The sequence below is a fragment of the Mugil cephalus genome, chromosome 20 (assembly GCF_022458985.1).
Source record: "Mugil cephalus isolate CIBA_MC_2020 chromosome 20, CIBA_Mcephalus_1.1, whole genome shotgun sequence".
Lineage (NCBI taxonomy): Eukaryota > Metazoa > Chordata > Actinopteri > Mugiliformes > Mugilidae > Mugil > Mugil cephalus.
Window position 1 is genome coordinate 11156296 of NC_061789.1, and position 22229 is coordinate 11178524.

General features: G+C 44.8%; 2 protein-coding genes and 1 long non-coding RNA gene across 5 annotated transcripts; 2 read left to right on the top strand and 1 right to left on the bottom strand.

Annotated features, from left to right (window-relative positions):
• The first annotated feature begins 225 nt into the window (after positions 1-225).
• Positions 226-8851, top strand: mfsd11 (major facilitator superfamily domain containing 11). Its single transcript, XM_047572444.1, has 14 exons — positions 226-717; positions 1147-1331; positions 1417-1472; positions 1604-1711; positions 1791-1870; positions 1967-2063; positions 2214-2272; positions 2393-2552; positions 4239-4285; positions 4361-4426; positions 4712-4837; positions 4980-5154; positions 6450-6585; positions 6671-8851. Exons 2-14 carry the CDS (start codon positions 1236-1238, stop codon positions 6830-6832), a joined length of 1368 nt encoding a protein of 455 aa, XP_047428400.1. The 5' UTR covers positions 226-717; positions 1147-1235; the 3' UTR covers positions 6833-8851.
• A 1242-nt stretch (positions 8852-10093) lies between these two features.
• Positions 10094-22080, top strand: LOC124997763 (glutamine-rich protein 2). 3 transcript variants are annotated; one of them, XM_047571736.1, is made up of 20 exons: positions 10096-11041; positions 13290-13367; positions 14153-14227; positions 14359-14472; positions 14680-15088; positions 15489-15574; positions 15663-15796; positions 15930-16026; positions 16369-16659; positions 16869-16991; positions 17149-17217; positions 17460-17624; positions 18194-18312; positions 19215-19280; positions 19395-19496; positions 19595-19762; positions 19995-20139; positions 20551-20662; positions 21444-21572; positions 21662-22080. In XM_047571736.1, exons 1-20 carry the CDS (start codon positions 10637-10639, stop codon positions 21802-21804), a joined length of 3030 nt encoding a protein of 1009 aa, XP_047427692.1. In that variant the 5' UTR covers positions 10096-10636; the 3' UTR covers positions 21805-22080. The 3 variants fall into 3 exon arrangements, with proteins under 3 accessions (XP_047427693.1, XP_047427692.1, XP_047427694.1); XM_047571737.1 differs by lacking the exon at positions 19595-19762 and having other exon boundaries at positions 10094-11041; XM_047571738.1 differs by lacking the exons at positions 15663-15796; positions 15930-16026; positions 16369-16659 and having other exon boundaries at positions 10097-11041.
• On the bottom strand, positions 13740-14477 carry LOC124997765. Its single transcript, XR_007110997.1, has 2 exons — positions 14338-14477; positions 13740-14238 (listed from the first exon to the last, which is right to left on the bottom strand). It is a non-coding gene; the product is annotated as an uncharacterized LOC124997765 (long non-coding RNA).
• Positions 22081-22229: the final 149 nt, after the last annotated feature.

Sequence of the window (22229 nt, forward strand, 5' to 3'; positions counted from 1 at the left end):
AATTATTATTATTATTTTGTGATTCAAACATTTTGGGGGCTCACAGCACCTGTACCGTAAGCGCACGAGTAGACACGCAAGAAAACCCCAACCAGGGCTGTGTTGACTGGGAATCTGCAAACTACGTCTCGCATACCCACGGCGTAGACTATAAAATATGTAAAACAACTCTACAATCTATGGACCGCAGACAAATGTTTGCATGTACCGGAAGTCGCGTGACGTAATGAGTTTTATTTACAGGAAGTGCTCGGGGTAGCTAGCCGCAAAAGATGAATGTCTTTGGTGTATTTTAATCAGTCAGTTTTAGCCGACGTGGTTTGGAGCGAGCGCACATTACACCCGGGCTTCAATAAACATCCCAACCACTGGACTCAAGGACGAACCCATTCCCGTGAACAGGCACATCTGGATTGGGGCTAAGCTAACTCGTGGCTAGTGAATTTCCTCCTGCGCCGCCGATCAGCTGATTCACTCACATGACCTTCCTCCCTTTCCAGTTTCGGGCAAGTCATGTTTACTGGCGCCCAGAGAGTAACACGGAGAATCGTTTTAAGACGACGGAAACCAATATGGTAGAGGTAGTTTAGGGACCTTACGCAGCGGATGAAGGGACAGCGGCCGGTCACAAAGAGCTAAATATGTTCCTGGAAACACACTGAGTCTGCACGAAGAGGAGCAGACAAAGGGTTAGCTAAGCGACTCCGGCATTTGTTGGTGAGTTGTTTGTTTTGTTACAGCTTCATATGCGAAGCTGCTCTTCTGTTTCTTGTGATCGGACTTGTGATTCTCTTGATCCTCTCATCTTGCTCTGCGTTTCAAGAGAAAGATGGGTCACGGCTTATGACATAACTCTTATGAGGCTCATAAAAAGGAATCCCGTCGACCATGTTTACAACAGGACACTCCAGTCAAGTACTACTTTAAAGGCAGACCTTCAGTGCTTGACACTTTCTACATCACAGCTCATTGAGTTGGTTGGTTGTGCTCTACTGAAATGACAATTCATCAAGCTAAAGATGAATGAATTTAATGAATGAATGTGATCATTAATAAACGTCGTCCCCGTGTGTTTGCGTCAGCCTGAATGGAAAAAAAGTTTCAGGGGCATCTCCTGATTTGTACTTCCTCTCTTTGTATTCACAGATGTGCTCTCCACTCCAGTAGATATCTTCTTTTTTTTTTCTTTTTTCCTTGTTTGTTCACTTCCTCAAGGAATTTAAGTATACGCCAAAATGAGTCCAGAGGGGAAGAGGCTGCTGAACATCGTCATCCTCGGCTTCGGCTTCATGTTCATGTTCACGGCTTTTCAGACATGTGGCAACATAGAGGTAGGTTGAATTTACTGTGGGCGCACTTTAAGGCTGATCACGCGCCCCTTAACACGACTCCCACTTTTCTTTTGGATCTTCACAGCAAACAGTCATCAAGAGCTTCAACAGCACCGACTTCCAAGGAAGCGGGTACACAAGGTAAACCGACGCAGACCTGGTGATATCTCCCATAATCAAATCAGCTGCTGACGGATATTGAATTTTCCCTTTCAGGGAACAAAGTTCACATAGAGTTCACTGTCTGTAATCTGTCACTCCGTCTCTCGCAGCATGGCCATCATCTACGGAGTTTTCTCCGCTTCCAACCTGATCGCTCCTTCGGTGGTGGCGATCATTGGGCCGCAGCTCTCCATGTTCTTCAGCGGCCTCTTGTACAGGTGAGTCCGCGCTCGCGTGGCACTTCCCAACCTGTTCACGCCGAACCACGCCCCTTAACGTGTATTTGTTTTGTTGCAGCGGATACATCGCCATGTTTATTTACCCGTACACCTGGAGCTTCTACACAGCGTCCGTGTTGGTCGGGATAGGAGCAGCAGGTCCGCCTCCCAACAAGCATGTCGATAGTAACATTTCCTTTTTTAAAAAAAATGTAATTTGCACTTATCGATTTGATTTTGATTGTTGCGCTCTAGTGCTCTGGACGGCGCAGGGAAACGTTCTGGCCATCAACTCCACTGAAAACACCATCGGAAGAAACAGTGGCATTTTCTGGGCGCTGCTGCAGTTCAGGTGAAGCTTCTTATCCAGCATAGATACAGCTGCCATCATGCTTTATATTAACTTTTTAGCTTTCAGATAAAAAGGACACATATTGGTCCCCTTAGAGACATACAAACTCTACTTTGCATATTTAAATAAATTTCCTGACTTTCCCCGCAGCTTATTCTTTGGAAACATCTACATTTACTTTGCCTGGCATGGACACGTTCATATAACAGGTATTAATCTATAATATCATGGTGCGTGTGTGTGCATTTATTGCTATTCATAGAATAAGACTTCCTGTTTGCAACTTCTCGTAACAATTTTAAGCACCTGACTCATGTCGCTCGTCTCAGACAAAGACCGGCGGACGGTGTTCATCTCCCTGACGGTGATCAGCCTGGTCGGTTGCTTCCTCTTCTTCCTGATCCGAAAGCCCGAGCCCGAGTCCCCTCCTCCTTCTGAAGTGACGGAGTCGCTGCTGCAGGCCGACTCCATTAACAGCTCCACGGCCAGGTGAGCGTTAGCTCTTCTGGGCCAGATAGAGGGTCTAGAAAAGGGCAGCATTCAATTTTATTTCATTTATACGAGATCTTTATTTACATAAACTTGGCCGGGAAGTAAGGAGCTGCCTTGCTTCCAAGAGTTGACACATCCAGAGCAACAGAAAAAAGGAAGCAGCAGAGACGTTTATTTTTGATTTCACTGTTAAGTGCAGCATTAATTACTCCAACATGGCCAAAAATTAAAAGCTTTAAAGTCAATACAATTATTAAAAAAAAAAAAAAACAGTGTCGCCACATTTTTTATTGTAGTGTTTATTACGAATATGAAGACAAATAATAAAAATAAAAAGATAAGACAAAACATTTATACATAACATATAACAGGGGTCTTTTCAGACTGAGGACCTCAAACTGATGAACAGATTAAGATTAGACCTAGAACTAGACCTATTTATAAATATACATTATTATTATCGTTTTTGTATTCAGTATTAAGCTATCCCTTATCCCTTTACTAAAACGTGTTGGATTCATATTAATGTGGATTTAAAGACATTTCAATTTGTGGGGGAAAATGAAAAAATATATATAAAAATGTCTAATCAACCAAAGATTTTGCGCCTCCCCCCATGCAGTACCTCCTCAGACCCCTAGGGGGTGAGGACACCCTGTGGAAGACCTACAAAAAATAGAATTCTTGTTCGAAAAGGAGTGGGAAGAAGTATAACTTATGAACTCTCATCCCTTCTCCTAGTCTAAATGTCTAGATGTGCATCTATACTATTTTAATTACAATTTAAAACATTAATTTTGGTTTCAGAACGAGCAAAACCTGAAAAACGAGATGGGAAATGAATTAGGAAAGTCTTCTGCGCTGATATCCAGTCACTCCTAGACTTACGATGTGATAAGAAAAGATTCACATCTGTATCCAAACACTTTCTGAAGTCCAGCAAAGAGATTTTTAATAAACTCTTAAAACATTTAAATGCTGCTTGATTAAGAAACCAAGAAACGACTGATAAATTAGTAACAGATTAATCATTAGGTGCAGCACTGAGACATGAAGTCAAAAAAAATCATTCTGGTGTATTTCAACCTGCTGTTTACACGTTAAAAAGTTCATGTTAACTTGATTATATCAGGACAAAAATCTTGTTGCAGCTTTTCAATAAAACAGAGATTCGCCTAGAGTGGACGTTTTGGATTCCTTTTAAAATCTGGGAAGGATTTCTCAGTGATTCAGTAGGAAACCCTGACCTCTGATCACCGATATCCGCTTACTCTGCGCTTCTTCTTGCGCCTCGTGACATTTCCCAAATAACGTATACGTCCATATATTGTGGAAAGCGCTGTGGAAATGTCCTGCAAAATATATATATATATTTTTTTTAAAGACGGATGGGAGTCGTGGTCGTCCCACACGGAGCAGGATAAAACGCTTTTTAGTGGGACGGCGACGGACGAGACAGGCGACCTTTAACTGTAAATGCTATCCTTTGTGGTCTTTTCGACATCCGTCTTTGAAACTGCCGTAATACTGTTGTCACGGCAACCGGGACCAACTTAGGGATGAGGCAGAAGGTGAAAACGTCCAGGGAGACGTACGAGCCCGTAGAAGGTCACAATTATGGCATCTCCAAACTCATCCAGTGGAATGAATGAATGTTTTTTTTTTTTTTTTTTTTGTCTCCAGCTCTCCCCCCCGCTCGGGCCTCTGCTCGCAGGCGCTGGACGCTTTTGGTGAGTTCAATAACCTGAGAGTTACCTGAAACGTGTCACGTGTGCGCTAACGTCCGCCGTTCTTCTTGTTCGCAGTGAAAGCGTGCAAAATCTTCGTCACCAAAGAAATGCTGCTGCTGAGCATCTCCATAGGATACTCAGGTGGGTGTCGGGCAGCTCCGCCCTGTGAAACCGGAGCTCGTTAAACGGTGGGGTTGGGTCCTAAATGTTAACGAGGCTGTGGAGAAAGCCAGGTCCTCCTCAGTCATGTCAGGAGGTCTTTTAGGAGGAGAGGGCGTCATTCTGTTTCACTTCTCTCATTTTAATTAAGAAAATAATAAACAAAACCAGTCCCAAATGTTAAAAATCTAAACCTGAATCTTTGCAGAGCTCTGAATCTAAACTTAATGTGTGTATTGAACCTATTCACACACGTTTCTCCATCAGGGTTGGAGCTCACCTTTTACAGCGGGGTGTACGGGACGTGCATCGGGGCCATGACCAGCTTCGGCAGCGACGCAAAGAGCTTGATAGGGATCTCGGGCATTTGCATCGGCGTAGGCGAGATCTTAGGTGAGTGCTCTGTCCCGTATCTCTTCATTTGGGGTGCGGTTCGTTTCCGTGTCACGGCTCTGCCGGGAGGAACGAGGAAACCACCCGAGTAATGTCACAAGGCAGACATCAGAGCCCCGTCTCTCTTTCTCCGTCTGTCCAGGAGGGGGCGTGTTTGGGATGCTGAACAAGAGGATTGGCTTCGGGAGGAACCCGGTGGTGCTGCTGGGGCTCATCACGCACTACGTCGCCTTTTTCTTGATTTTCCTCAACATTGCCAGCGACGCTCCTCTGGCCCCTGAGTCGGGAACGGACATGCAGGCCTTCATGACTCCCAGGTAAAGCGGAGGATGAAACGGTTTGTGAGCGTTACAGTTCAGTCGAAGTGTGAAGAAGACTCACGTGCTGCTGTGTGTTTTTATGTGTGCCCAGTATTTTTTGTACTATACATAGTACATTTTCAATCTCACATTGTGTGTAAATTTAAGCCCCTGACGTCGTAAATCTCTATCAGTCTTATTCACGCTATCGGAGGTAGGAAACAGTAAGTGAGAATTTAACATATGTAACAATTTAACAACAAAAAAATTAGATAGTTTTAGGTCAAATATTTTTTTTATTTAGCCCCCTAAAAAACAACATTTATATATTTTTAAATATAAAAATGTATCTATTTTAAATAAATAGAAGGTAAGGAAAACCTGACTGACAGTATTCGCTTATTCCGGTCAAATCTATTTGATGACTACACCGGGAAAAATTTTGGACTGAACGACTCTGATACTAATACTACTAATTAGTTACTACTATTTTTCCTCTTATTTGTAATGTTAAGGAAGGAAATGTTTGCTTTATGTTCCTCAGCCTCAGTTGTGGGTTCACTGGGTCTAATGTAATCCAACTTTATTTATAAAGCCCGTTAGAGCAGGGGTCTTCAATGTTTTTCAGGCCAAGGACCCACAAACTAATGAGAGATTAAGTAGGGACTTAGCCTAGTGCTTCTAATATTATTATCATTATTATCATTTTGCAGTCAATATTAAGCTATTCAGATAACATACCTATATATATACCACTGTTAGCTTCCCTTCTGCTAATATTGCAGTGTGCTTCTGGGATTTCACCTGGGGACTGAATAGGCTCTCGGGCAATTGTGGGGATCCTGACGGAGTCAACGTGTAATATGGGGCCTCGTGATGGGCTCAGCAGCGGGCGAGGCCTACTGTGTAGAGGTAGATTGAGAGGTCTAGGGTAGTGTGGCGCTCTGTGTGAAACGGTGTTGAGATGGCTCCTGTATCACAGGAGAAGGAAAAGAAATTTGTTGGATAAAAATTAAAAAAAAGTATATATATAAAAAAATGTCTAATCAACCAAAGATTTTGCAACCCCCCCCCGTAGTACCTCCACGGACCACCTAGGGGTCGCCAACCCCCTGTTGAAGACCCATGCTTTAGAACAACCACAGAGAACCAAAGTGCTGTTCAAAAGAAGTAAAAGATGATGCATAAAAGACATAACAGCTCGCACAAGGCGTAAATACAAGTAAAATAAATAGCAGCTATACAAGACAAAACAATAAACTAAATAGTGTCCAGGTTCTGTTTTAATGTTTTTGTTTGTTTTTGTGGCTCAGCATCGTGGTGGCGTTGCTCTGCAGCTTCTTGCTCGGCCTGGGCGACAGCTGCTTCAACACGCAGCTCCTCAGCATCATCGGCTACATGTACCACGACAACAGCGCCCCGGCCTTCGCCGTCTTCAAATTCATCCAGGTGACCCCCACACTCACAAACACCCCGTCACCAGACACGAGCGAGTTTGCCTTTCACGCTAACGTGCCGTCATTTCCCTGTCCAGTCCATCATGGCCGCGCTGGCCTTCTTCTACAGCAACTACCTGCTGCTGCACTGGCAGCTGCTCATCCTGGTCGTGGCGGGATTCCTGGGCTCCGTCACCTTCTTCGCCGTGGAGCGGAAGGCCGAGGCCACCCGGCGGGACTCGGACTACGACAGCATCTGATCCGCGTCGGACGAAAAAGGAGACGACGTTTCACTACACAGCTGGGGAAAAAAAAGAAAAAAAAAAAGGACCCAGGGGCGACAAGCGTATCCGAGCTACTGAGGCTGCGGTATGTTTGGTTTGTGCAGAGCCACCCAGTTCGTACGGAGCCAAATACTCATCCTGATCTAAACGTTTATGTGACTAAATCAGAAAGCGCACAGAGGCTTTGTTTTCACACCACACATATACCTCATCTCGTTTCATTCCTCGCCCCTTTTTTCATTTCCACATAATTGTAATCTTGTCTATGAAGTATAGAGCACTTTTGATTCAGGCCCTTTAAAGGATAATATAGTGCCAGTATGGACGGAGGAATAAAACTGACGTTATTCTGAATCAGCTGCAGGATTTAATGGCTGCATGTGTCGGCTTTAAGTCATTTCGGTCAGTTTCCCTCTCATCCCACGAAAAGACCCAACTATTAATCTTCCACTTCAATTAAAAATCACATTAGTGGACTCCACAGGGACGCATGCTCCTTACAACCACACACTCCTAGTTTTCCCACACACCATCAGCGTTGCCATAAATATCCACTACAGCAATTCTGTTTTCCTTGCATCTTTTCGTGAGATCTTTTTCTGGATGTGTTAACAAGAAAACAAACTTGACCCGCAGCCATGAACGCACACCGTGCATCCTTTCAACTTTGATTACAATGAAATACTGACAAGACAGTCGCTTCTCTGCGTCGCAGTTTTTCCTTTGTGAGTCATTTACCGGTCCGGCTTTCCTGTCCCGGATGGCGCCCGACCTTTCTCATTAACCGGGAGCGAAAGAAGTTTGAAGTCGCCGAGCAATTCCTTCCCAATTGGTTTAGTTGTGGTGCGATCCCGTGACCCTGCACCCTAGCAAACATCTCATAATTACATGTGGGTGACTGCGTTTAGCTCCGAAGTAAAAGAGGCTGTTTGTTTTGTGCCTGAACGGAAAGAAAGAAAGAAAGAAAAGGCCCCTTTCTTGTCTTTGCTCTCTTTTTCCCCCCTTTTCTAATGCCTAATGCTAAAGGTTTTACAGAGAAACTGCAGCAACAACATGGTAGATGAGGGGGATTTTATTCTTTATATATATCCCACTGGTGCCAATAGGTAGAGTTGTGTGCTACGTTAGCAGAGAGTGCTCTAGTCATTTAGTACAGCTAAGGTTTGTGGATTCACTATAGACATTAACAAAGCAGCAGGTAGGTCTTCATGTTAAAATGCTTGTTCTCACAGTTCCCATCGTGTTTCACCTCTAGGAGCAGTTTATCATATCGTCTATAATGAACCGCTCTTGATTGTCACGTTCTTCGTTTGTGTGAGCATGCTGCCTCCAGCAAAACCAGTGGGATCGAGAACCGCCAGCATGGATGTAAGATTATAAAGTTAGCTTTGCAATTGTTATGTGTGGAAAGACATTTGGGTACTAATTACTTAATATTAAAAATGTAACAACTTCAGTGCAGATTATACGAAGTCAAACAAACAAACCCCCTATAAGTCAAATGTTTTCTTTTATAATCGGATAAACTAAGTTCCTTGGCAATAATTCTGATTAAAACAAACAAATATAGTTGATAAAGAAAATATTGGTTATCAATATATTTCTTCTTTTTCATTACCAGCCTTGTTCCCTAATCAGTTGTGTCTCGTTTTAAGTGGATCTGATGCCAAACCTACACGGGCCTTGAGACATGTTGTCTGCTCCAGACTCCAGAATCACGTCATGTTGTCGTAGTTAAAGGCAAAAACAAACCTCATCGGAGATGCTGTAGTTTCTTTTTCTTCTTCTTTCAGTTTACGGATGACAGTGCATTGTACTCGTTAATTTATGGATGGGTTTGCTTAAGTTTTGATTCAGTGTATGCAATCGAGGATATTAAGGGAAATGCATGTGTACTGTGAGGGTGATTTTATACTTGAACGTAGTGATTAAGAGTGGCACCCAAACACTGGCTTGCTTGTTTTTATTATCAATAAAATGTTATTTTGAACATTAGTTGAGTGTTTTATCTGCTTTCACTTCACTTGATCAGTTTTAGGATCTAGTGAATTTGGAGGCCAGGCCAACATTTTGTGCTGTTTTTCATGTTTTTTTTTTTATTTTGACAGTTGTTCCTTCCATTTTTGTGTGTCTGCCTTTGTTAGGCTGCATCCTGCTGCCATCAAGGAGTGTCATTAATACGGGGTGGGGTTGCCTGGTCTGGTCTAGCAACATCCACATGAATGCCAGGTCCGCAATTTTCCCAGTAGTACACTGAATTGTCACAAGATTCATGTGTTAGTGGTCATAATGTTGTGGCTGACTGATGTGTATTTGTTAGACCTAGTGACCCATGGGTGGGAAATAACACGACATTTGCTGGTTTCAAATAAATCAAAAATCAAAACACAGACAGTCCCGTAAGGGGTGTGGCCGTTGTTGTTGTCGTCATGACATCATCAACGTGCCATTATGATGTCATTTGGACATCATCAAGTTACCAGTGAGAGCTTTTATATAGGACCCGTTTGTCATTGTCACTAACAGTTTAGAGGTTGGGCTGAAAGGTCCAACCTCCTCCGCTGACTCTGGTCTGTTCAACCCAACAGCCAGATGATCAGCCCACTGTGGCTGCAGGTGGAGGTCTCAGCCTCCTCAGGACACCAAGCTCATGCTAACGGTTGTAGCCCTCAGCTAATCCAGTGGAAGGCCATTAGCGGCCCGTATAGTATTTTTATACTATAATAACAGGCACGTTCTTTCTGTGCCTGTCTGGGTTTTCAGCCCCACTCGGTCATGACCTCCATAATGTCATGACCACATGGGGCCTGTTTACACTTGCATTAAGATCCAGTCTGAGGTATTGGATCGCGACTATCAGGGTCCCACAGCTTTTCATCTTTCTCCACTCGTTTTATGGCCTCAAGCCATAAATTTCTTAGGTTTTTATTCCTCTCTCTTGACGGGAGCAGACAAAATCTCGGTTTTTGTCTTTTAAATTATTTGAGGATCAAAGAAGAACACAACTTCTTCTTTTGTTTTCACCCATAAGGGTGCGTGGCTTTTTCAGTGACATAGAGTTACTGTCATCCATGGACTAACTATTTATATACGTGAAATAGAAGGATTGTTTAATTATATTTAATAGTGAATATATTTTAAACATTTTTTTTTTCCCCATTTCCTTGAACACAGCCTGATTACCTCCTGTTGCCTAGCAACTTGTAACGCCGCCAGTGGTCCAGCGTGGGGCGAAGCACCGTCAAGGTAGAGGGACTGATAAATACCACATCCGTTTGCTGTCTACAAAATAAAAGCACGCCTGCCGGACATTAATCCAAACAGCTGTATTGTGACATCGTGCGGTGTGTACGCACATTAAGCTCTCGGGAATAGAACCAGCTAAATTGTTTGCATTCCTATTAAACGCAACTGTCCTTTAAAATGTTGCGGTTGGCTTTGGTTTTAACGTTTACTGTGAAGATCAGGTTTGTATTTCCGGTGAATGCGTGTAGCTTGACGTCTGGAGGTTGCTATTTTCTCTTGAACATTGACCACATTCTTCGAACAACCTCCGAGATTACCGCTGCCCGCCGGTGGGACGATGCACCCGGTCACTGCGTAACCACCGCTAGAAAAAAATAATTTAAAATGTATTCTTGTACTTCACGAAGTATTTTTTTCTTTAGCTTGTTATCAAAACACGAGTCACCAGTAAATAAAACCTCGAAGTAACTGGGAGAGTTTTTAAAAACGTAGCTAACTTTTATTTAACGGCTGTCGTGTCGCACACAAACAAACATGTCGGAGGGAAACATCAGCTTGTGCGACTTGTTGAATTTGTCCATCGGGTCGCCCCAGAGGGGGTCCGTCAACTTCAGCGCCCTTCACGCGTTGCTCCTCGCCGTGCTGAAGCAGCTGAACATCCGGGAGGTGAGGACCCCGTGGAGAGACTCCCCTCTGGATGACAGACCCACCAGGGCTCTGGAGGGCGGCCCCGCCGACACGGAGGAAGACCGGCTCACGGAGGAGGAACAGCGGGACGTCTCCGCCTTGGTGGTGGTTCAGCCCGGAACTGAGCTGCAGGATGAGCTGCGGGCGGCCTCTCCCACGTCCGCGACCCCGACCCCGGACACCGGCCCCGCGGCGGATGACCAGTCCAAGCTCCGGTCCCGGATCCAGACCTGCGAGGACAACTTGTCCAAGGTGAGAGACTTTAAGTTCCACCCCTTTCTCTCCAAAAATCAAGTGCAAAAAAATTAACTAAATGCAGTTCTTTGATTACACTTGAGTAAAGTGTTCATCTTTTATTTTAGAAATAAATATTTACACTTTATATTCCTTAACATTCATGTGACAGCTGTAGAAAATAATAACATTGTACATGGACATAAATAAAACAGAAGTGAGGCTATGTCAGTCATTTTTTATGATTATTGGGGCAAAAAAAGAGAAGACGCGTGACCGTAATAAAAGTCTATTACATGGTATAAAAGCAGGAAGACAATGTTTATTTAATTTAATTTTCAAACCAGGTTTTAATAAAATGAATAGATTTAAAGATGTGCACAGAGCGTGCAGAGAAGTGAGAATCTGCAGAAACGACACAATTTTAATAAGTTTAAAATTTGTTCCTCCAATAGGTTTGTGAATAAAACATGAATGAAACTAGCCTTAATTTAGTCTATTAATCAGAGAATTTTTAATCTGTAAACCATCAGAAATCAGTAAATCACGTTTTCCTGAGCATCAACATCTACAAACTTTTTGATTTGTATATATAATATAAAATAATCTAGTTTACTGTTCAGTCTGGTGTGGCCACGCCCCCTGATTGTGATGTCACACCAGGTGTTTTGATCAGGGCTAAACAACTGTTTTTTTTTCTGATTAATTGATTGATTTGTAGCTCATCTTGCTCACTTGACTTGAATTAAAATCTTTCCTATGGCCACACTTATTTTTATTTATTTATTTTTTTTTTGCCTTTATTTACAAGGTGTAGACTGACAGGAAATAGAAAGGGAGCAGGAGACATGCCGTAGAGGCCAAGAGTCAAAGAGCCGTTTAGCATCAGATCATCCAAATGTTGTTGTTTTCTAGAAAGAATACGACTGAAAAGGCGTTTTTTTTTTTTTTTTCCCCTTCGTCATCATCTTCTTCTCTTCCATCTTCGGCGGTCTGCAGCAAACATTTCAGCAGAGCACTAAGCCGCTGGTGACAGAGCAGAGCACAATAGGAGATGGGCGCCACCCTGACATCTCAAATGACCCCTGCGTGCCTCTGTTCAGGTTTCTGTCAGGGAGCTTGACTGAGTGGAAAGAGCTCAGGGTCTTCAGCAAACCTTTCTGTTTTAAAAAGACAGAAGAAAGAATTTCAGAGAGAGAGAGGAGCTCGGGGGGGGGTGTTGTTTGTCGCGACGCCGTCCAAACTTGCAATCATCTCTTCCTCCCTCCCGTCTCTCCCCTCTCTCTCTGTTTGATAGGGGATAATTAGTCCCCCGCAGAGATGACTCTGGTTGTCAGGGGATGAATAGCTCTCAGGTGAAAAGCAGGACGTCGGGCAGGTGCGGGTGATGCCGTGAATCATTCATGTCCTCCGTGGGCACAGCCCGGGTCAGAGCCGTGACAAGGTGACCCGGCGTGCCCCCGGCCCGCTGCACATCCACAGCGTGCGCCGTATGTCATGCGGCCCACCATCGATTGACATGTCGGGGCTGTGGAAACCCCCCTCTGTGGCGACGCTTTTTGTCCACAGTGCAACAAGAGTCGTTCCCGGTTAATGGCTGACTTCTTTAACGAGAGAAGGCCTGGACGGAGGCGAACGAAGGCTGCTGCTGAATTATTACCTCCGTCCGGGAAGTCATATTTTCAGTTAATTTGTGAGCCGGCAGGACATAGCATCAGCTGGTTACACCTGAGTTAAAAGTGTTTAGTTTTCATTGCAAATAGGCGCTGGGTTGTAAAGTGAGCAAATATAAACACGCGCATTAAAAAAAAAAACATCAACTATGGATTGATCTTATCTGCTGACCCCTGACATGGCATTTCACTGCACTTATTAACAAGCTGTTAGTCATTGTGGCCGCTGTGTGGGGTCGCTATGCGTCATTTCATGTCCGGGCACATTCGACACGGGTTAAACGCACGCCGCTCAGGAATTTTCTTTGTTTCGGAATAGATTAGATGGAGCCGTTTGCTCGGCCAACAAACCCCGAAGGCCTCGCAGGAAATTGAAACAGCCCAAAGAGCTGATTATTAGCCCCACATGTGAAAACAGCGCAACAGCTTGATCTGTCTCGCCTTTAACTCGTCGTCTTTGTCCTGTCCGCTCTCACTCAGGGCCAAGTTTTCGTTTTAGTTTCAAATTTCCAAATATAAAAAAATTATTGTATGCAGAATAAGTAGTGGTATAGATAATGTAAACATTTATTGCAAGGATGTTCTTGTCGTAGGCCATGGAGCTCATACAGCAGCTGCACGGCGGGAAAGACAATCTGAAGGATGGGATCGAGCTCGGACCTCAACAGCAGGTGAGACGTCACAGAGGCACCGAGGAAATACTCATGTAAATGTAAACCAGCCTTAATTTTCAGCTACTGAGTACAACGTTCCTGGAAGAGAAGGAAAACACGAATCTCCGCATCTACTTTGAGTTGTGAAATGGTTCTGAATAGTCATAGAATTAATCAGAAATCTCAAAATGTGAGGGCTCTTCAAATGTGAGGGTTTGCTAGATTTCACCAGGAAACATGCGATATTTTATCAAAAATCAGTCAGTTAAAGAAATACTTTACAGAATACAGAACTTCTGTGTGATCTGACTCTACTGCTGATGGATCCTTTTTGAACATTCATACATAACAAAAATATATACTTGTGGAACCTCTTTAGGAGTATATGAATATGAATTCAGTCATTTTCAAATGAGTCTTTAATCGGTCAAACACCAACCAAAAGTTACATTTGAGAGCTCTAATTCAGACCTCGCGGGGAAAAAAAAAGGCTTGTTTTCTTCATTTAACATTTAATGAATATATCAGGAAAATAGAGACACTGAATAAAATAACTAATTCCCTGAGTCGGCTGCAGTCAGGACGGTTTTGCGTCGTGCTTGCAAACATCCTCTCACGTTTCTTCTCCAATAATCTTATTGCTTACAGCAGTTGCTGTTATGCTTTTGCTCCGGGTGTCCGTTTACACCTGAACGTTTAGCGTGTTGTTTTGATCCCCTCTCTCTGACCTGGATTCTGAGAGGATGAAGTGCAGGATGCTGTTACAGTAAAGTACTTCCTCTCTCTCTCTCTCCTGTGTCCAGGTCCTCGGTGCTCAGGTGGAGACTGCTGCAGTGGAGAAGTGCTGCCACCGTGTGGACGCCTTGGAGGACACCGTGGTGAGTGACAGCTGGAGACACCAAAGGCCCTTTTTCAGTCAGACCCCTTTACTTGTGTGTGCCTGCTAATGCTATTCTAATGCTAACCAATATAATGAGAAGTTAAATACCGCGTGCTCTTGTTGTGACAGAGGTCTCTGACGGACATGCTTCAGAAGTATCCGGATCCAGAGGAACTGAGTCAGTGTGTGACCTGGGACATCATGCAGTCGGCTCTGCTGAGCGAGAGAGAGAACATCCAAAAGGTGAGATGGTGTTAGAAGTCTCATAAATAAGTAACAGCTCTAATCCAGGTGTGGCAGACAGGAAACTCCTGAAAGACATGAAAAAACATCAGCTGGAGGAAATAAACGGATGTTTTTTTGTTTTGTTTTTCAAAATAAAACCACACATGCTTTTACTGCATCTCAAGTTATTGGTGTCATTTTCAGTATGTCTGGCCTTTTTCACAGGAGCTTGTAAATTCAGGTGTTGTCGACTGGCCCAAGGAGATCAAACCCACAAGCACGCCTTCCTCCTCCCCCCCTCCGGCCGACTACGCCGTCAGATCAACGGCGCCGAGTTCCCCAACGTTTTCTGGAGACGTGTCCACACTCGACGAGGCGGCGGACCCCTCAGAGACCCCCCCTTCCCACCCGCCACTGCCGCCCACACAAAGCGGAGGCCCGGCCGACGCCGCGACGTCCCAGCCTCGAAAGGCTCACCGCTCGGACCGGTACCCGGAGGCTCTGGAGGCGCTGAGGAACATCAGCAAACTGCAGGACAGGTTCAGCCAGATGGAGGCGCGTGTGGCGGTGTTGGAGAAAGAAAAGGTGGACCAAAGTCAGCTGGCTCGCCTCAAAGAGCAAGTCCCCAGCAAGGGTAACGTTACATCAACTGTGTGTAATAAATGTGAAACTACGGTTGGCTTAGCTTAGCATAACAGCTGAAAGCAGAAACTTTGGGACGTCATTGCTCCCCACCAAGAAATGCTGAATACAAACTATAGATTTTTTTATAATCTTTAGCTTTAGTTAGTTTTTCTTTCTTTCATTTTTCGTACAGCTTAGCAAATAAGAAATAATATTGTAATAAATGAGCTCTTGTAGTGGGATTTTCCAGTTTTTATGCTAAGCTAAACTGGCCAGATGTTCTGATTTCTAACCTCATTATTGCTGCACTTGATATCAGTCCGCTGTTAAATAAAGAGGAGATCAAAGTGAAATAATTGCTGCATATTGAAGTAACTTGCTCTAAACATCTCCTGACGCTGTGCATGTAGGTTCACGGGACGCGTCCAATAAAGTGATGGAACAGCTGAACCAGCAGAGGGCTTTAATAGACAGTCTGATGAGCGACCGGGAAAAGGTGAGGACGAGGAACAAAGCTGAGCATCAGCACCAGCACCACTTACTGTCTGTTCTGCCTCTGGCTCTAATGGTGTGTCTGTCCAAAGCTGGACGGCTTGGAGGAGATGGTTATGAACCTGTCAGTCCAAGAAAGGGAAACAACCTCGGAGGCAGCTTCCGAAAGTGTCAATTCAGACAGCAAAGGCTTTCATGAGCTCAAACAGCAAGTGACGTACCTCAGGTAAAGGCAGGTGGACACTGGCAGGGAGTTTAGAAGAGTAATGTGGAGGCTGTTAATGCTGACAGACCGTAACTTATACACGTACTAATCTTTAGAAACACGATATACGATTATTTTTTTTTATAACGTCCAGGAAGTCCGTGCAAAAGCTGGAAGAGAACGTGAAGCAGCTGAGGACTAAACAGGCTCAGAGTGAGGAGAGAACAGCAGACCAACACCTACAAGATCAGGTCAGACAGGAGGACACGTAAGTCAGGGACAGTCAGGGGAGAAGGCAGGTGGCAGGACGGACGGGGTCACATGTCCTGCGTCCTGTGCATGTGAAACTGCAGCTCTAGTCGATCTGAAACCACCTGCCGGCAAGACCAGTAACGGCCAGAACGCAACAGAATAAAACAACAGAGAAACAGAAACACAACAGGGGGGTTCCTGTTTCTATTACTATTGTTTCTTGTGTGTGGGGCAGGAAATCAAACACAGACTCAGTGGTACAGTTACATGAGGTGTTTCTCATCCAGAATTAACTTAGAGCTTCATCAGTCTGATCTGAGCTCTTTGCCCCCCGACCTCAGCTGGACGACCTGCGGGGCATGTTGGAGGACATGATGCTGTCCCTGACCTCTCAGCTGTCCAGCAGCCACCAGGAGGACGGGGATGGAGAGCAGGAAGAGAGCGATGGCGGTGGCCTCGGCCTCAGTCAGGGCGCAGAGAGATCAGCTTTCACGGTCAGGGCGGTAAACATCGGCAGGAACCTCAGCCTCCTGTTCCAGCACTACGAGCAGCTGCAGGACACCGTGAACAGCCTGATCCAGCAGCAGCAGCAGACTGAAGGCAGAGCAGGGCCGCTGAAGGACAGTGAGGAGGCAAGCGGCAGATCAGTATCAGGAGACGGGTTAAAGTGTCCGGGCTAAAAATACCAGATTACCAGCGTTTAGGTTGAGGTTAAGAGGATAGGAAAGCAGAGGTGCACAGGAACTGTACGTATGTCAGTGTCGAGTCCTCTGAAGAGATTGAAACATTCCTGTTTGTGTGTGTGTGTGTGTGTGTGTGTGTGTGTGTGTGTGTGTGTCAGAATGTGGAGCTGGTGAACGATGTGCAGAGAGCGATCCTGCAGCTTCAGGCCGACTGCGAAAAGCTGCATGCGACCACCAGGTTTCTGCACGAAGACAACAAACAGAAACAGAGTGACATCGAGGTAGACAAACAAGCAGACATGATGTTTCCAGTTCTTTAATCACACTGATACCTGTTTATAGTCCAGTAACTAACAAATACAGGCTAATTTTACTGGGTTAAAATGAGCCAGCCCATGTATAACATGGTGGCATGTTTTCACGTCCTTGTTTCCACAGGAGCTGTACAAGACGACCGAGGAGCTGGAGGTTAAAAAGGCCGACAAGCGCATGGTTGAAAGTGAAATTGTGAGTGTCAGTGCTGTTACTCTCAGTACTGTACTGAGAGTAACACTAAGAGCTGGGGCAGCTCCCATGAGCTCCCATTGTTGTGGCCACGCAGGCTCAATCTGAAATGATAAACGTACACACATCATAATGTACGAGCAGCAGAACAATTGCAGCGAACGCGCTCTGAGCCGACTGTGCTGGTTTTTTGTATCTCGGTCCGTATCTTCAGAGCCAGCTGTTGTCTCTGTTCACACCCGCAGAAAGCAGATAAATCTGCTCTGGAGAGCAAAGTGAGCCGCATGCAGTTTGACTCAGCGACCGAGCAGCTGAACTCCATGTTTCACGAGCTGCTGAACAAAGTGACGGGTCAGGAGCAGGACTGGCACAAAGTCATCGACAGGCTCTCCACCGAGATGGAGTGTAAGGTGTGGTGGTTTTACTCACAGTCCACGTTTAGTTCGTTTATTGTACAGTAGATGTCTTTTCATGCAACTACAAAACCACACAGAGACAGCTGGAGAGAGAGCTTTAAATAAATCAGTTTTTTCTACACTGTAGGTAAATTCCTGGAAGCTTTTCTGATAAACGCTCCCCTAGTCTATATAGGGCGTTCCGAGGTGTTGGATAAGAACACGTCTTTAGGTCTGATAAACAGAACCAGTGTGGCTGATTTCTATCCTACCTTGTGTTTGTCTTTCTAGGAAACTCTGATAGAGGCATTATCTAAAATATCTTATCTAGCCAAATAGTTCCTGTTATTTGTTACTGACGAGAATATGTGTAACAGGTATCATAACTGACATAATGAGCCACTGTTTCACGCTACTAGCAAGATCAGCTGATTGGAAACTATCTTCTCGTAATTTCATGAGCTGCTTTTGTGAAAATGACACGGAAAGTTGCCGAGAAAGAATTTGCAGAAAAATATATGTAATTAATTAAAGCCACTCTAAGGAAACAAAGACAGCACAATAATGCTGTGATGTTGCCTCAGTTGAACAGGATCGAGTTGGACTCTGTGAAGAAGCAGCTGGAGGATCGTTGGAAGAACATCCACAAGAAGCTTCAGGCTCAGGGAGCTCCAGACCCCGAGGACGCTGCTGGCATCAGAAAGTGAGCGATAACGCGGCACTCGGTAAAAGAAAAGCAGTCAGCCGGAGAGATCTGTAGCAGCGACTGATTCATTCGTCTCTGAACCCTGTCTAGTTCTGAGTATAATATCATCCCAGTTATACCGCACACTTCCATTTAAAAGATTCTCTTTTCTTTTTTTTTCATGATTAATTTAGTAAACGTGCTCCTTTATTAAAACAGACAAACAGATGGTAAAGTTTATGATATCATTATATGTGTGGAGTTTTCCCTGTGACCTTTAAATGCCCCTAGAGTTTCCATAAAGGGATCCGCCACTCAGCATATTCATCAGAGTTGGATAAGTGAGAAAACGTGTTAGCTTTAGCTTAGCATAGGTGTTGTAATGCAGTGTTTCCAGTTAGGGTTAGGGTTAGCCAGTCGTTCGCAAAAGTGCTGAATAAACTCAAGAATTTTCCTAAGTACTTCTTGTACATTCATGTCAAATGTCAGTGCAATTAACACGAAGTGATTCCCCAGGGCAGATACAGACTAGGGGCTGTGTTCCTGTAAAGCACCACTGCCAGGTGCAAAGACGCCACGCAGCACCTGAAAACCAGTCACGCTGCCGTTGTGTTGACGGACGTTGGGGGTTTTTCAAGGTGCTGCGTGGTGTCTCTCTGCCCTGGGGAATCCGTTCCTGATAATTGCATTGACATTTGTGCTCGACGTGAATGTGCAGGTCACAAGGATTAGTAAGGAAAATTCTTGAGTTTATTTATTTATTTATTTATATGCCGCCTTTGCTAAGCTAAAGCTAACAGCTGTGCTGCCTGAACCGATTTAAAAACACTTTTTCTCACTTATGCAACTCTGGGGAATACAGTGAGCGAATCCCTTTAAGCAGAATTTAAGCAGAAAATCTGTTCTGTGATTTTATCCAGACAACTGGTGGACAGATTTCACTGCCTCTCCTGTGACCGGCCTGTTGTCAAGCACACCCCTGGACCGTAAGTCTACGCTAATAGAGGCTAGTTACATGAGCAGGAGATTTGAGAATATGTATTTCCTGAGTCTGATCTCTGAACTCTTCTTCTCTTCTTCTCTTTTTTTTGGAATAAAAGGCAGTTGGTGACTCTTCCCTCCACGCCGGCGTTTCCATCGCACAAGTCCATCAGGCCGTTCACGGTTTACGCTCTGGAGCAGTTGCGTCAGCACTACAGGAAGTGAGACCCGCGCGCTCACCTGCACTTTACCTTTCCCACATTCAGTCACGCATGCATGTGGAAACGTCTTCAAACACCTGTGCTGCATCATGTCTCAGGCTGAAACCAGGCACCAGCCGCTACAACTTTGAGGTAGCTAACTCTGGCAGGAGTAGGGAGCAGCTGCAGAGGAGCCACGCTGTGATGTGCAGAAAGATAGAGAGTTTAGAGAGGCAGAGGAGGCTGAAGCGCTGTGAGCAGAACCAGGCGCCAGCAGACGTCCAGCAGTGAGTCAGGTCCAGCAAAGTCAGGTCGCTGTAGTCGTTACTTCTCTAAGCATTTGAGGTTGAGTGAGGTTCGTAGTTTGACAGGTGATCCCTTCTTCTATTTACCTCAAACTACCGAAGCCTCAGTTACTTCAGCTGAACATTCAGACGAACATCCGTCCACAACGTTTCTTCTCCGTCTGCCATGAAAGGGTCTGACCTGTTCTCTCGGTGTTTGTCTCCGTCCACGCAGCGAGCGAATGTCTGAGCTGACGGACTACGGCTACCCGGTCCTGTCGCGGAGCTGCGGGGGGAGTCACACCAACACCTCGGTCACCCAGCGGCGCAGCGGCCTGCAGCACACGAAGCAACACGCCGAGGTGGACGGAGTGATTCAGGTGCGGGAAACGTGACCGTCTTCTTCTGTTAAAGCTGTTTGACAAAGGGGTTTGAGACGGAAACGTTGTGGTCACTCGGGAGTTTTTAATGATGGCACATCGGCGGTGTCCTGGGAGTCCGTCGGACGTTTGGGATTGTCCTTTGCTTCCTCGTGATCACAAATTAGAGGGTGTATGCATGTAGAAAAAGATTTAATTATGAGAAGTTGTTCTTCACTGTCAGTGTTTTCTATTAACAGCTTTAAATAGAATCGTATTTTATAAACAACTGTGTGATGCATTTAGATTCTTTAAATAAGTAAAAAGTGTTGGACCTTTTCTTGCTGTTTGTACTGAAGGACAGTGTCTGAATTCTTCATCATCAGTTTCTCTTTGTGTTTGTGTGTTTTTGTGCGTTCGCTTGTTGTCCAGTCTGAGGAGGTTGACATCGTCGGACTTGACGGCCATATTTACAAAGGTCGCCTGAACGTCCCGACGGTCAAGAGCACAGAAACTAAACTACCTACGATCTCTACCAAAGACGGTAAATGTGTTGCCTTATGGATTATGAATGAAGCTCTAATAACCGCTTTAATATATGACTATGAAGAAAAATAATAAGAAAAGACAAGTTCACTGCACAGTGATGCTGCATAATTCGTCACAGCTTTGCAGTGGCTCAGATAACTAGATGAAATAGATGAGCTGGGGTTAAATATTTCCCACCAGACGTTCTCATGTGTGTCAGAAGATCTGTTTGACCTGCGCCTTTAACCTTTACCACGGTGGAGGTCCCTGCACCAGCTCCGTCCATTATTAAAAACCTGCCGCCATCTTTAGGTCACAGAGTGCAGCTCATGCTCCGAGGAGGCTGTGATTAAAATAGAGTCACCAAATTTGGTGATTTGAGTCATTCCTAGAGGGCGGCAGCTTACGCCCTTATACATTTTTCATTAACGTGGAAGTAAGCTTGTATTTCAGGTCTCACTCTGATGCAGAAAAGTTGAGGATTTACGGACGTTTTTGGAAATTTTGTCTCTTTGCAAACTGGTGAATCTAGAGGAAGACTCAGACCTGTGGTGTTTCTTCACCATCACACACCAGCAGATTTATTAAGTGTGTCTGTAGCTTGACTGAAACAAAAGTGAGTGTTGTGTGTGAAGCCGTGGTCTCACTTCTCAGTTTGTTATCAGAGCGAAATGTCCTTCAGTGTATTTCGGGTGACACTTAGAACTGCCAGGTAAGACGCAGCTGTCGGGGTTTGTGGTGGTTGTTGTTGACCTTTGCCACGTGTTCCACATTTTCCCGTTGCGTTGTGAATGCAGGCATGTGTAAGACTAAGGACAAGGCAAAGTGCCCGTCGTCGTACAGACCGGCTGCTTCTCCGGAGATGGGTCACAACTCGCCGCTTCCCTACGCCCACAGTGCCAAGAGCGCCCAGTGCAGCCGCTCAGGTGAGTGACTCTCACAGACACAAGAGTTCTTGGTCCAAACTAAAGACAAAGAAAAGACATTCATCGTGGTTTTTTTTTTGTGCGTCCAGCCTCCAGCTGCTCCGGTCGAGACTGGCCTGTGTCGGCTCTGGGCTGCACGTCTCAGAGCTCCGTAACTCCGGGTTCAGCAGCAGCAGCAGCAGCAGCAGATGGCAACACAGAGCACCAGAGCGACGACCGCTTCAACCTGTAGGGGGCGACGCCGAACTCTTCTGTGTTTCGGTTTGTAATGAACTGCAGAGAGAAGGTTTCCTGTCTGAGGTAAACCTTCTACGTGAACCATACGTCCCGTAAATCGACTGTCGCACTGTGACGGGGCTTTTTAAACGTTGTTGTCGTCATTTCTAATTATAACAGTTAATAAACTTGAGTGGTGAAATTCTCACTTCCATCTGCTCCAGAGGATTTTGCTGATTACAGAGCAAACGTGAAACAACAAACTTAATAAAAAGCTTTATATCAAAGTTAATAGTTTTGTTAAATCTCATTCTCCCTCATCCTAAACCTTTAAAAGAAGTATTTTACAAGTGTCAGTAATTTCATAAAAAAAGCTGCTTTAACAAAGAAGGTGGATAAATCCATATTAATGTTCAGTGTTTTTAAAGTTTTTGTCTCCTC